Raw genomic sequence first — 15,953 nt, 5'->3', positions numbered from 1 at the left:
CGTGTATGACATTGATTAGTCAGGTTTGGAAATTCCCCTGGGCGACAAAGAGACAAGAATTTCAGCGTAGGCCAACAAATGTGTTTGATCAGCCGAGTGAGGCCTCCTCATCTAAACTCCAATTAAACAATGTTGGAAAAACTAAACAAGCTTAAAGAGTGCTATGAACCGAACCAAATAACACGGATGTCTGGGCTTCTTCGCTACGTTCTCTATAAAAAAGTGAAATGCTTCGAAAATCAAACTAAAACAACAACAACAAACAAACAAACCTGCTAACAGATGCACAGTGCGAAAGTGTGCTATAAGATACACACACTATGGCTAGAGTTACTTAGTTCTTGATGGATTCTTCTAAACTCAACAAGCCTCATCTTGTCTGTAAGAATCAGCTATGTCTGACACTACAGGAAACTATTTATCACAAGACACGCGCTGCCTACTAATTCTACATCTACTGGTAATAAGGGAAGGACACAGACTCTCACACGGGATTTGTTAGACACACTGAAAAAAAATGATTATGTGCCTTAGTATTATTAGTTTATTTTATGAAAATAAATTATTAAAATATACTTAGTAAAATTACGTTCGTGTTTTTAAAATAAAAATAAATCGAGTTAAAATAACGTAAAAATCTAGGGAATAAAATCTAATAATTTTGGTTGTTAAGGTTTTAATTATTTTGTTTGAGTAATTTTAATTGAACGAATTATTAAGTAAATCCAACTCAATTTTATTATGTTAAACCCATTTAAATTGGTAAAATTAACTTGACTTTTTTTACTACATAAATAATTTTTGTAGATTTAACTATCTTGGCAGTTGATCTGCAGTTCCCAGCATGCTTTGCATCTGACTGCATTAGGAGATTAGTTTTCCAGATTACCTGTCATTTTAAGTGTTTTTCAGTAAAGAGAAAGACTTCGTGTTTTTTGTTGATTTATCTTTGAGATTTAATAGAGTTTTGGTATTATTTTTAAGTTTGGGTTTTTTTTGTGGTTATCGTTGTTCAGAAGAGCAGTGCTTGTGCCTAGGCTGAGGGAGGCACGATATTAGTCATAAAGTATGTTATTTCACTTATTGAGCAGTAACTGTGCTAATGCCAATACAGAGACCACCAGTCTCTTCTTACTTGACCATCTATGTTGTAAAACATTGTATATTTCAATATGAAAGTAAGTGAACCGGGAAGTTTGCGTTAAGAGTAAGTTAAAAACGGAAAAGTTTTTCCTTTGCGTTTTTGAAAAGTTTCACGTACACATGACAGTGTTATCAAAACGATCTGCATTAACATGGATCCGTTTTCAAATGTTCGCGTTTTCAGACCCTCAAAACGCCGTTTTCGTGTAAATGAACAGTCAAAATGCATAAAAAGTTTTCAGTTTTTAGTTGAAACCGGTCTCGTGTAAACAGCCTCTTAGACACATGTTTTTGTTCAGCGTAATCTTTTTTTGTTTGTTTACTTTAAAGGGAAAGTTCACCCAAAAATTTTTATTCTGTCATCATTTACACCTGAATAAATTACTTTGTTCTGTTAAACACAAAGAAAGATATTTGGGAGAATGTTAGCAATTTTCAGTTCTGGGGCATTATTCAATACCATAGTAGAAAAAATGATTGTAGTTTTTTTTTGTTCTGTTAAACACAAAATTAGATATTTGGAAGAATTTAGAAACCAAACAGTTCTGGGGCACTTTTGACTACCATTGTCATTTGTCCCAGAACTGAAAATTGCTACCATTCTTCTAAATATCTTTCTCTGTGTTCAACAGAACAAAGTAATTTACACAGGTTTGGAACAATTTAAGGTTGAGTAAATGATGACAGAATTTTCATTTTTGGGTGAACTATCCCTTTTAGTAATATTTACTTAATATTTTAACAAAAACTAAATGCATTTAATAAGTAGAATTTACTTTATTATGGTTAGTTAGTTGTACTTGAATTATAGCAGCAAATTTTACTTAAAAATATTCGTGCAAATTGTTACGAGGATATTGAAACATAAATGAAATATTTTGAAAGACTGTAAAGTTATAATTTACATAATTTGCCACAGACACTTTTTAATATTAAAAAAGATAGACATTGTCATTTATCAGTTTACCAGATTTTATCTGCAAATAGAAACAAGGGAGCATCTTAAAAGAAAAATAAACTTTTTCAAACTCATTTCAAACATGAATTCCCTGCCAGTGAATCATTTTTTTTATTTCTACATAAAATCATTCTACATAATCTCAAGAACTATGATATATTTAATACCGACAGAGTAAGAACATGCCAAAAATTTTAATGATAGTAAGAAAATGATTGAAGACGAACTTTGATGGTAGTTATAATCTAATAATTAGATTAAAGAATTTTAGATTGGTTTTTACCAGGCCCTAGAATTATCAGACGGGGGGGGGCAATTACATATTCTGGTTGAACAGATATATAGGCTAATTAAAGTTCATTGCATGAATAGTTTTTACATTTTTCTGTGATTAAATTGACATATCAATATTTAATAGATAATACAAATGAGTATTTAGTAAATATTTAACAAGAAGAATTAAATTTTTGATCATTTTAATTGTCAGCTAGATATTTTTTTGGGGGGGACCCAAAAAAATCTGGAGGAACACTGCCCTCCCAGCACCCGATAGACCGGCCCTGGTTTTCACATACATTTATTTATTTATTTTATTCCTATGTAAGTTTAATTTATTTGATTAGGCTACAGTTTTAGTTTAATTTTTATTTGAAGAGTTCATTAGCAAAGTCTGTTTTTAAAATATTTCAAAAATAATATTTTTATTGTGCCATCATGTGTTTGTGTTTTATTGTGTTAGTTAGCATTATTTTTTATTACTTAATCAAAACAACCCAACTGCAGTTTGACTGATATCACCTGGAATGCAAAACAAAAAACATGATTTTTGAACATTTGTCATTATCTGTTTTTTTTAAACAAACTCTTTATTTTTTTTTGCTGAGGCAACACTTCTGCTGAGGCCATTTTTTAAATTAATGTTTAGGATGATCTTGTTATTGATTCTAATTAAGATAAATGTTAGTTTTAGTAAACTATAATAACCTTGCTAGCAAACTGTGTTATTATGTAATAGAGTATGCATATTAACTGCCATTTAAACTCTCAACCCAGTTTACCTCCAATTACAGCAACTGAAGGACTTAAAAGTGTTGCTTTCTCCTCTGAGAGCCACATTACCAACTGAACGAGATCTTCCAGATTCTAAAACAGTGTCTTCAAGATAAAATGTATGCTAATCAGAGGCCATTAGTAGCAATCAGGCCTTTTCCTTGGACAGGAGCAGAAGAATCAACATTTGGGGTGAGAGTCTGATGTCTGACAAAGCAGACAAAGACAAGACTGAAATGAGGGGGGGTTAACCAGTCAAGCTCACTGGTTACAGATCAAGAATCAGGAATCATTTGGGTTGCTTTGAATGATGTTTTTTTTTCTTCAATATGGGCGCTGTCTCTTTGATATGGGATTGTAAATGGAATTCAGAACAGAAGAACAGCCCACTGGAGAGAAATGAGAACAATGCAGGGAGCCAGAGTGCCCATTACCTTCGCAATGGGAGAGGGGCCTTTTTTTTGGATTGGTCTCACAGTTAAGACTGGGACCGCTAGCCATATGACACCATTTAGGGAAGTTCAGAGCGAGCATTTACACTGCAACATCAGCTGTGAAAGTCATGTAGCCACCATGGCGTTCTTCATGTCTGCGCAGGACTAGTCTTGCCCAATGCGCACACACATTACGCTCCCATATAACTTCAGAAACGCAGGTGACTGCTCTGAGAAGATGGCCTATTTTAAAAAGAATGAAACACTATGATGTACCCAAGCTACCAAAAAAGCAATCTTGGAAAAATGACAAGGACCACTGGACTGACACACTCTTTGGATCAGTCATGTTGATAAAAGACAGACCACAGTCAACCTTGGCATTTTACTTTAGCCAGATTATACTATAAACCGACCTTGAGATAACGTTCGTTGGAAAAACTGACAGCAATGAGGGAGGGAAAATTAAATTATTGTTGTTCCAAACCTGTATGACTCACAAAAGAAGGATGTTTTTCATGCAAATGATTGGGGCTTCCAAAGGAAGCGCAAGCACCATAAAAGTATCATAAAACACATGCGTCACGTAAGAGCTTGTCCACACCAGGGGCGGCGCTAGGGGTGGGCTATAAGGGGGCTGAAGCCCCGAAAGTTTTCGGTAAATCCCTGAATGTTTTATTACCATGCCGTGTACGAATCGGGCTGTTTACATTTTGCGTCTTTTGCGCGTCTACCCATGGGCAAATGTGAGTGGGTCCTTCTCCGTATAAAGATGTAGAGTGTAAAAACAACGCCACTTACCCAGCAGTTTCTCTGGTGTAGTGAGTAAGACGTATAACAAGTAGTACTGACTCTAAGAGTGCAAGATCAAATCCACCTTTTGCCGAACTACATTCACATCACATATCAGATCATGCAGTCATTTATTTTCAACAAAATTAAGAAAATATTTGAAAAGTGTATGGTGAGGTAAAGGGTAGTAGAGAGGTTTTTATTGTCCCAATCATACATACAATCATTTACACTCTTATTATTATTGTATAATGTATAATGAACAACATTACTTGTTACCTTACTGTGTCGAAATGGTGTGAAGTTTAATTTATATGGACTCTGAATGAGCTCGTCAATATCAATCTAACTGAGGTGGCCAAACAAATGAAAGATGGTGGGATTTGCTATGGACAGAAGCCGAGGTTATGGTCCGCTTTAACTGTGAAAGAGCATGCGCGATATAAGTAGCTAAATGTTTAATGTTTGATAACTGTTTTATCATAGAAATGTTAGGGCCGTTCACATGTTACGTGTAAAAACAAGTGCAAAACTCTGGCTGCATCGCTTTTTCCCTCTTTCTGGCACTTGGGAGTTTGCACTCCCTTGGGATCTGCCATTACTATTTCTATTTGAGCGCGATTGACGCGCATTAACATTTAAAGAGCAGGTTTCATGAATCTCATAAAATTACCGGCATTTCAGTGTGTAACGTAGCTTTCCTTCAATTTTGACGATCTGCAAAGTTGTTATTCCAAAAAGTCCATGATAAATTAAGATATTGGCTTCCAAAGTAAGGAGTCGACTCCGAACCGCCCAAACAAATCGTTAGGCTTTCGACTCTTTTGAGTGTAACATCGATACGTCACAGTATAATGCATCAGCACAATCCCCGCCTTCCCGCGAAACAGGAACACTCTGACCTGCCCACTAGCACTTCAGGTAATGTTCTGTATACAACATGTCGAGGGGACGCTGTGTTTTGTGCTGTGAACGCAAATGTACTTTGTTTTCGCTGTCAAAGGATGACGATGTGAAGGATCAGTGGTTACATTTTTTTCCCCACGATACCACTGCAGTACAATTCCAACCTTGTGTAATGTGCTCGTCATTTTACCGACGACTGCTTCTCAAATTTTGGCGAGTTCAACGCGGGATTTGCCAGCCGCTAGACCCTTAAAGATAAGTCAATACCAACTTTATTTGGACTAACAAGCGTCTCAGAACCACAAGCTGTAAGTATGATAAATACGTTATGTGTACATGTTAAATTGAGGGCTTACAATATACGTTAAAGTAATTGTGCTAATCCGTGTTGTATATTTAGTACAGCTGTAGGTTTCCAGGTAAACAACGTATAAGTTAAGAGTGTTACAGTTTTAATAATCCAACTCTTACCTAATAATGTGGCGGTTATTGTAGACTGTTGTCGTTCTACATGTCGTAGTATTGTACAAACTGTATCCCTTTATCGTTTAGTCACGGTAGCACTTTGCTAACGTGTCTCACATTATGGTTTTGTCAAGTGTGCAAAGTTTAGCTGTGGTCACGATCCCCTTCAAACAAAACGGTTTGCTTGTCATTATTTTAAAAACGGACTGCAGCACTATATCATTTTATTATGTAAAGGTGTGTGTATTATCTTTGGAAGCTCTCGCTAACTTGCTCAGTTACTTTTCTCTGTATAATCAAAGTAATGATCAACTTTTGGATAGAGCCGTTGTTGTTCTCCCACAGCTATGACGAAAAAAGATCAACAGAAAACAATAGTCTGAATGGTTTATGAAGATAAGTTTATGAAGATAAAAACTTGTGATATGGTAATACTGATGCCATTTTTACACACAGCGTCTTTGTTTACAAAAACCTTCCTGAGATAAGAACTGTCATAATGGGCATTTTGTTTCTGACACGTAGTATATGAAGAAAGACCAATCACAACTGATTGGTCCAGTTGGCCAATCGGAGCACACTGGACTCGCGGTAGGGAGGAGCTTAGAGAAGCGGAACATTTGAACAGCTTCGGAGGAATCGTTTAGGGATCTTTGAGAAATGGATAGATACTAAATACTTATTTTAAGAAAATAGCACTGTTTTTTTTACCTTTGATGCATTTGAACATGTTGTTGGGGACTCTAATACAACATTAGGACACTTACAAAAACCTTGAAACCTGCTCTTTAAATAACAAACCTGAGTAAACAACCGATGTCCAGTAATGCGCAATGCGGTCGCGAACAGACGGAGGTGGATTGTTTAAAGTTTCGGAATGTCTATTACACCAAGTACAAATATCCCGCCTTGTTGGCAGAGACTATTTGCAATAGCTTTGCCCACCAATGTGTGATTGGAAAAGAGAACGTGTAAGAACGACGGCATTTCAAACAGCGTAAGGAGGAAAGTCTGTATAGCTTGGCACTGGAGACCGGGGTTCGAATCCACCTAGCGCTGAAAACTCTCTTTTACCTTTTTCTATCACATTACAGATCATAAAGGCCATTTGTTAACTTAAAATTCATTTTTATTCATAAAGTTTAGCGTAAGGATAGGGGTAGGTGTAGGGCTTTATCATCTCAATACATTGCCATCATTTTAGTAATTTTAATAAATATAATGATTTACACTCTGTTATTATTACATAATGTTTAATGCACAACAATACTGAGGTACAAAGAGTAACTTTATCTGCCACTATTTCTAAGTACCAATAACATCTAACTACTATTTCTACTTAATCCAAAGAAAATACAGCTATTTTCAGGTAGTGTAAATAGCATATCGCTAAGAAGTGCTATTTTCACTTAGTGTAAACAGAACCTACTGCTATTTAAACTTAGTGCAAATAGCCGCTGCCTAAAAGTTTTTGCATATGGGCCCGGACCTGATCTTGCTACGCCACTATATTCGAACACATATTTGGGGGTCTCTGGCCTAAGCCCCGGATGTCCACCCACCTTAAAACCGCCCCTGGTCCACACTAATGCGTTTTCGTTTGAAAACGCATATTTTTCTTTCCGTTTTGGCCTTTAGTCCACACTGGCACAGTGTTTCTGTCAACGAAAACTGAGCTTTTTGAAAATGCACTCAAAAGTGGATACATTTGAAAACGCCATTTTCGCATTGTAGTGTGGATGAGGAAAACGGCAGGGTTTAAAACCATGACACGTTTTTCATCATGTGACTCAGTTGTTTGATAGCATTAATGTCAGTTCATGCATACTTTAGATTGCATTTTAGGAGACAGAACATTTAGTTACTCGCAGTTATTGTTTGGCAGCGGAGCGTGAGTTAAGTTTCACTTTCACTTTTGCAGCTTTATAGTCTTGTGTTATGTTACCCGCAGCAACATCTAAGTTTCCTGTGTCTTTGCTCCATATTGCCACAACATAATAAGGCAGAAAGTAAATAATGCCTGACAGAAATGACACATGCTGACGTGTCATAGGTTTTACTCATGCGCAGTATATGGATGTAAGCGTTTTCAGACATTTCAGTGTGGATGGGCAGCCTTTGGGAAACACTTGAAACGCTAGTGTGGACGAAGAGCGTTTTGAAAACGTGTAGACAGCATCTGAGTCTTGTGATGTCTTATGATGGTTTTGTGTGCACAACAGACTTAAATCTTGGAATATAGCACAAAAGTCATCTGAACAACCACTGCAATACTAAAGCGATTTTGTGTAAAACCTTTTCATACTATGGTAGTCAATGGGGTCCAAGAACTGTTTGGTTATAAGCATTCTTCCAAATATCTTTCTCTGGGTTCATCAGAACAAAGAAATTTATGCAGATTTGGAACAAATCAAAGGTGAGTAAACGATTACAGAATGTTAATGTTTGGGTGAACTATCCCTTTAAGAACAACATTTTTGGAACAAATAGTTTTGGGTGAACAATCGACACTCGACATCAAGAATCGAATGAGTTAAAGTAAATAGAGTCAGAATTCAGAAAGTCAAATGGCTGCGGGAAAATCAAAAAGCCTATATTTTCTTCCATGGTTCTTTTGTTTTATACAAAAGTGTGATTTTGCTTTGGTTTGAAACAATACAACCCCTAACACCTGAGTGTCAGAGGCGACCAATATGCACACTCTCCCGACATCTTCCTCTCTGTTCTTTGTCCTCCACCCCTTCTCCTGCTCACTGCAGCGTCTCCTCTCATACTCCTCGCCCTTTAGATACCTCAAGCGTGACGTTGGAACAATTACATTTGCAATACAAGGGGTTCCCATCCCTGCCTTCAGGTTTCCAAATTAAAACACACAGCGCCATCATTATGAAGAAATCCTCACTTTCAAACCTCTACGTCTATCTTTCGCAATTCTGATTGGTGCAAAGTAGGAAAGCTTAATCCTCCGAAACAGTTGAAAAGCTTTTCAACAGGTAAACTCCTTTTAGTAGTAGTAGTAAAAACAAAGCGGTATCCCACTCTGAAGTTATTTCAAAATCACAGTGGTCGACGAAGTGGAAATTCTCTCTCAATGGTTGTTTTTGCGCTTTAATTTCGCTTTCGCGCGGCCAACAAACCACAGAATGATACATTTTAAAACTCTGTTTATAGTTAAGTTGACGCCTCTATTTCAAGGCAATTTCATTAACTTCTTCCATAGCCGATAAGTGTAAAGAAGTGCGGTCCATTATCTGGGTGCAGCAGTCTGTTTCGGAGGCCTGCTATTTCAGCCATCAAATTGGAGAATTAATGACGTGGATAATCGTCTCTTATTTTGAAATCTAAATTCTTGGCCGTGGAGACGTGCAGCGGGGATTAATACCTCGGCTGAGTGGCTAAAACTGCGTTGAACCATTGCATCTGCTCAGGCAGCGGCAGCTTTCTTCCGCTACGCTCGAGCCATGTCGTGACAAAAGATGAGACGATTAGAACAAGGCCGAGCCAGCCAGTGTCCTTTAGCGTCTCCCGGCACACTGTGTTTCCATTCGTTCGCCAGCACTGTAAAGGTGCGTTTGACAGATCAGGGGCAGGTGGAGACTCTGTGCTAATGTTACAGCTTCATGTATCTGTGTGTCATTAAGTGTGTGGGAGTATACATGCTCCGGCAATCAAAGACAGCAGCAGCGAACTTAAACCACGCTCTGCTATAACATCCTGCACGTTTTTCCCTCTCTCCCTCTCCGCCTGTCTTGCTCCATCCTACACTTGTTTAAACAGCTCATCACATCAGGAAATTTTCCCAGATGTACTGGGGGAGACGCGGTTAACCAGTTGTAGACTGAAACAATTCTAAGGGATAGTTCACCCAGAAATGAAGAATCTGTCATTATTCATATTCACCCGTGTTGTTCTAAACCTGTATGACTTTTTTCCTTATGAGCACTGAGAGAAATGAGAAAAACTGTATGCAGTATGATCCAGGTCCAACTACACAATTTAAGTGTTTAAAAAGAGGCTTGTTCCAAACCATGAGGAGGCACAATTCTTCTTTCATGTCTTTAGGGGCTGGGATCACATTCTTCTCCATCTGCATTTCAGAGGTGTGAACTAATTGACTTCAAAGCAATGGCATGGCAATAAATTGAAGAGTATGTATTAAAAAAGGGTCTGGCCACCTGCTTTGGGTTACCCTGTCTATGACCACTTCACCTCACACAAGCCGTAATGCTGCCGCCACCCCCACCCCTCTCCTTCAAACCCAATGATACATTAATTATTTGAAAGATCTCAAGTTCTCTTCGATGAAAGCAAAGGTTGATGTTCAGGTCTGCTGGTGATTCATATGGACAGAAGAATTGAGAAAACCAGCGAGTATGAAGTGAGACGAGTGACCACAACAGGAATGGCACCGTGGGTAAAACGGGAAATATATTTGCTGTGTTGTAGACATTACTATGACTCTTAACTACATACTAGTCAGAGAAAAGTAATGGATGCAGATTTACCTTAGAGATGGGCTGATGGCTACTGACCACACTCGATCATACGTGGGAATTGTGTGCAAGCACTCTCTGAGTCGATCTGATGTCAGTGACCAAATCTAAAATGAAGAAAAAATAAGCATATTGTATGCAACCATTTTAATGCAATTTGCTTACTGTTGTATGCTTTTATCAAAGTTATTTTAGTACTAACACAATGCTTAGAAATGTTATTGATCAGAATTTTCATCTAGTTTTATAGTAAAATATGAAAACATTTACACACAAACTGCATAATGCTTGATTTTTTAAAATACTTTATTAAGTACTTCAACCGTGTCTACACTGGACACGACCGGTGCGACGCGACATGACACATGGCTTGTTCTAATGGGATTGTCGGACAAAATGTAAAATTATAATGTGTTCTAATGCGTTTTATTGTCTTTTGTTGCATTGCGTCCGGTGTAGACACGGTGTCACTGTTTATTGTTTACCCCCTTGGCAGATCCCCCTTACACAAATTAGTGAGGATTACAATTAAAACTTCAATACTGTCCAGCACTGCTAGATTGATGGGATCTATTAACTATGACATCATACCAAATAGACCCACCAAGCAGTAGCACAGGATCACTTTACAAATGGGTATAAGGTAAAATTGAATTTATGGCCGTATAAAGACATCCTTAAATATAAATGTAACTTACATTGAGTTACAGTGATTGAATTGGACAGGGTCCAAATTCAGAGGTGATCATTTAAAGGGACAGTTCACCAGAAAATATAAATTGGGTCATCATTTACTCACCCTGGACTTGTTCCAAATCTGTGCAAATTTCTTTGTTCTGATAAACACAGAGAAAGATATTTGAAAGAATGCTTGTAACCAAACAGTTTTTGGCCACCAGTTTGGAACAACTTGAGGGTGAATAAATGAAGACAGAATTTTCATTTTTGGGTGAACTGTTCCTTTAAGATAGGGGGATGATCTGTATGATCACTCACAGATTTATTTCCCACGGTTGAATCGCTTCCTGTAAAGTACCTACAGGCTAAAATCTGCTCAATGCCACACAGAGAGTGGAAAGAGGCCAATGGAGTGTTTGGGGAGAAGCATGCTTGTTTATTGGGGTGGCTATACATGTAAGAGTATAGACAATAAATACAGTTCACAAGCTCACCTTTGCAGTCCTGTCTCTAGACCCACTGACTATTACACCCCCTTTTGAGTCAATACAGTTCACCTCCTGTTTGTGACCATTATACGCAATAGAGTATTCACTTCCTCTGTCATGAACGATTATTTTACCATCACTGGAAAAAAAATGAAGCCATAGTGTGACATATAAAGAAGTATGAAAAACTATCAAAATGAAAGACTGTAAACAGAGAAAAATAATTTACCCTCCTGCACTGATAAGGTGTGTGTCTGTCAGAACGAATCTGCACACATCTTCTTGGTGTCCCGTGAACAGGGCCACTCGATTATTCTGCAACTTTCCCCCTCGAGCTCTCAGATGATACGCACTGATGTTTGCTGCCTGAGAGAGATACAGCACATCGCAGTCCAGCTGTATCCATGGCAACAGGCTGTAGGCGAACAATCAAGGAATGGAAATTACTCCTACACAGGTTATTACTGTAGTTCAATCTGTATCTTGGGGCTTAAGGTGACGAGAGGGCTAATAAAAAAAATCACACAATAATGTCTTGTCCATATTGGCAAGGTCACTGACACTCCCCAAGTCAGGGAATACATTATAAAAAATATGTATTTGGGGGTTGAAAAATTAAAGAATGATATATTCCAATAATCTTTGGAATTTTCCTTCACACTCTTTACAAGATTGTTTTACTGGCATGCACAACATTCCTTATCTGTATGGGAAGACAGTTTGTGTAGGATTCAGGTTATTTTTGCATCCTGTCATTGCAGGTTTTATCTGACCAGGGTTCAGGGTATTAATGAACATAAAATATGATTTAACTCACTTAATCTTCCATTTTAAAAGAACTTCTGTACGACAGACTCCATGGCTCCAGTTGTGTGACACCCTCACTCTGTCCTTCAGAGAAATTGAAGGACATCTGAAACAATTGGTGATGAATGAATAGGAGATTGATTGTTAACTGTTCTTTTCAGAATAAAGTAAATACAATTTTACATACATACAAGAAGTGTAACAACTGACATATTAGTCAGCTGAAATACACCAAGCTCTCAAACCCACTGTACATATGCTAGGAGTAATTTAAATAATAAAATACAGTAACTTTGGCAAGTGTAAAGGAAAATAAACTATGGTTTTTTGATAGCAAAAGTGTAAACCAAATTTGCAGTACCATAGTTTTACTACAGAGTAGTATTGTTAGTTGTAGTAAGACAATGGTAAATTATGGTTTTGTTAAAAATACCTTAATAGCTGTATTAAAACCATGTTAAATTTAGGTAAGAGTGCGATTAAAAGCCAAAATTACCAGGATTTTAATACGGGGGTTCTATGTAAATATATCTAAATTTAAACTTTGGACATTCATTTTAAACTTCAGATTGACTACAATAAAATGTCATGGTAAAACTTTACAATAAGGTGCTATTTGTTAACAATTAGTTAATGCATTAGCTAAAATTAACTAACAATGGTACTAATACAGCATTTATTAATGTTAGTTCATGTTAATTTCAGCATTTACTAATACATTATTAAAATCAAACGTTGTCACCGTTAACATGAGTAAATGCACCACGAATTAACATGAATTGTATTGAACTGTATTGACATGAACTAACATTAACCAGGATTAATAATACTGAAAAACTAAATTGTTCACTGTTAGCTCATGTTACCTAATCCATTCACTACTGCTAACAAATAGCACCTTATTGTAAAGTGTTAGCAATGTCATATTTATAAACCAGTAAAACCTTTTATTTTTTACTAAAACCTTTTACTCATTCATTAAAACGTCCCTAACACTTGCGCATGTAAACAAGACGCACGTGACTGTCAGCGTAAGTGCCTTTGTGAATCACAAGTTACGCTGTTTATCATTACGTCACTGTTTCTTTGAATGTGCTTTGCCCTACGCTGCCTACGTATTTATTTTATTCGAAGCGTAGGCCAAATCATGTTAGCTAGCCACACATTTAGTTCATCTTAAAATCCTTACAAGTCTATTCCTTGTCGTGTCAGTCCGGTATTAATAATGCCTTTAGCTATTCTCCTCCACACCGCGTCTCTGGAGATGAACTGGTAGCTTCTCCTGCACGCTTGAGAGAGACGGCAAAGTGATCTGTTATCCAGATAAGACAGCACGAGCAAGAGCACATCCTCGGGTAAACTAAACAGAAACATCGCGGATTTTCCTCCAGACGGGCGCCTGCTCTCTTTTCTTTATCAACTCGACTAATATGAAGGTTTTTGTTACGAAGACATTCGTCGGTTTTACGCAGGAATATGCAAAATCCCATGTTTCTGTCAAAGCGTGTAGACCTAGACACTAGAAGCGCAGGAAGCCATCACAAACAGAGTCACGTGATGATCCACGCAGCGCGCTGTTTAGATTGATATACGCGGCTACAACATAAAAGGGTCAGTTGGCATTGATCCCATTTACTGTGGTTGATTTAATGTAGGATTGAAGGATGTAACTAGAGTTTCTGTTGATTTTGATGATGATAATGGTTTTGTTAATGCTGTCTGTGAGAAGACAACGTGAACCTGTGTGATAAATGTAGCATCATTTTTTATGATTATCAAGATTCAATTAAATGACCAAAAATGCTCAAATGAAATATTTATATTACATTTATTAGTTTATATGGATGTGTGGTATGATTAAAAACCTGTTTTGCAGTATGAGTACTTTAATTTTACTGTAACAATATAAACCAATGTTGACCCAAACCATGTTTTTTAATAAGATCCTCCTTGGATCTCAGTGTCCAAAATAAGTTTGTATTAGTGTTTTTTTAGCCTTTTTTTATAATTCATTGAAACCGCTGTCTACAGATTTTTGGAACAGACTTGTGCAACTACCAGTTGTGTCAATCAACCAAATGGAAAAATGTATTCATATCAAATAAAGTGGCTCTGTAATGCCATTTTACACCACTGTGAATGTGCTGTGATAAAATAAACATATTTATTAACATGCATTGATTATTATTAATCTTTTTATAATACAGCGCTTTATAAAAGATAACCTTAAATACATTTTTATCTCATAGCTTTGTTCAGTTGATAAATAATAACTTATAAGGTCAATTGTAACTAAATAACAATAAAGGGAGCATTTCAAAGTCCAGACCCAGAATTCAGGCTTCTTTTTCAAGACTTTTATTTCTCTGAAGACATGCTCAGTTGCTTGTGGAATGCAATTTTCTTCTTTTCTTCACTCGGCCTGTCCTCCAATCACTCAGCTTGTCCACCCTCACTCTATGACACATTCAATTGCCTTGATGTTTTTTCTTCATCCTCCTCTTCTCTTTTTATGGCGAGCCTCTTGTAATTGACAGAGGACCCCATCTCATGTAAGCTTTCACTGCTTGTCATTGTACAACATGGTTTTTATATTAGCTCCACAATGGGGCCATTTGATCCCAGGTTATGGTATGTGATTGTCAGTAATGCGACTACTTGATGGCTGCCTTTGTTTGAACCAAAGTGGTGGCCTGACCTCAGCCCATTCAGCGTGGTGACCATGTTACGCAGGCCTCTGTATCTTTTTACTTTCTCAGTCACTCCCTCACTGAGCTGAGTTTAGTTCAATACACTGTCACAGATATTACCTCTTAAACAGCCATATCCTCTCTCTCCATTGCTCAAGTAATTGTGGTTTTCGAACCTCATTCGTACGTTTCAGAGTTCAACAATAATGGTTTCAAGAGGACACTGTTGATAATTCTAAATATTAATCTCAACAATCTTAACAATTTTTATTGCTGTTGTAAACAAACAAATGGCAGATTGTTTGCTGTTCAGGGATATTTAAGCAGGGTTTTTCCTGGCTCAAAATGAGGTGCAGGTGGTGCCATCCTGATCTTATACATGTGTAGGCCTACTGTCCCTTTAAATGGATTAACCAAACACTTCAGGCTCTAAAAATTTGATGAAAGTGACTTATTATTAAGTTAAATCAAACCTAAAATTTATCCAACCAACAGAAAAGTTGCTTAAAATCAAATAAGCTTTTTATCATTTCAACTAACATTTCAGCCCACAATAGCCAACTGAACTCATCAGTTTTACTAAATAAGCAAAGCTCATTCACATCCTGCGTTCTCTTGTGGTTCACTGAGCTTTAAATGATTCACTTTTCTCTTATATTCGCTAGTGACTGAATAGTTTCAACTGTTCAAACAAATCGGTTCAAATGAGTCATTAGTTTACGAGTCGTTCTGATCACAATTGCGTTCATACCGGCAAACTCGCTGTGTACAGTATAACGCTGATTCAACGAGCCAACTGCACAGTTTAATACATTACAATGATGTACAGCAGGTTAATTTAAGGAAACTTTTCAAAAAAATTGAACGTACTTGGATGCAAAAGAAACAATGTTCACCTGAACAGCCGTGAAATACAACTCCTTGTACTGCGACTCTTCAGCGCCTCACTCACTGGTGCTGATAACGAAACAGCGCCTTTGCTGTGGCGTAATGCCGCAACTGCAGTTAAAATCACAGTCTGATGAATGCACGCCGGTTTTTTTATTTAA

The 15,953-nt window shown here is 37.2% G+C and overlaps 1 protein-coding gene across 1 annotated transcript in view; it reads right to left on the bottom strand.

Moving 5' to 3' along the window:
- fbxw4 (F-box and WD repeat domain containing 4) overlaps positions 1-14,359 on the bottom strand; it is a 33,449-nt gene extending 19,090 nt beyond the window's left edge. Inside the window, exons 1-5 of the mRNA XM_057342367.1 lie at positions 13,404-14,359; positions 12,225-12,320; positions 11,637-11,822; positions 11,414-11,546; positions 10,254-10,348 (exon numbers count right to left, since the gene is read on the bottom strand). Coding sequence (XP_057198350.1) covers positions 10,254-10,348; positions 11,414-11,546; positions 11,637-11,822; positions 12,225-12,320; positions 13,404-13,588 — 695 coding nt within the window. The 5' untranslated portion in view covers positions 13,589-14,359. The remainder of the gene's footprint in view (positions 1-10,253; positions 10,349-11,413; positions 11,547-11,636; positions 11,823-12,224; positions 12,321-13,403) is intronic.
- Positions 14,360-15,953: the final 1,594 nt, after the last annotated feature.

The sequence above is a fragment of the Triplophysa rosa genome, linkage group LG9, assembly GCF_024868665.1.
Source record: "Triplophysa rosa linkage group LG9, Trosa_1v2, whole genome shotgun sequence".
Classification (NCBI taxonomy): Eukaryota; Metazoa; Chordata; class Actinopteri; order Cypriniformes; family Nemacheilidae; genus Triplophysa; species Triplophysa rosa.
The sequence above is the reverse complement of the archived record's forward strand: the minus strand, read 5'-3'. Positions and strand labels throughout refer to the sequence as shown.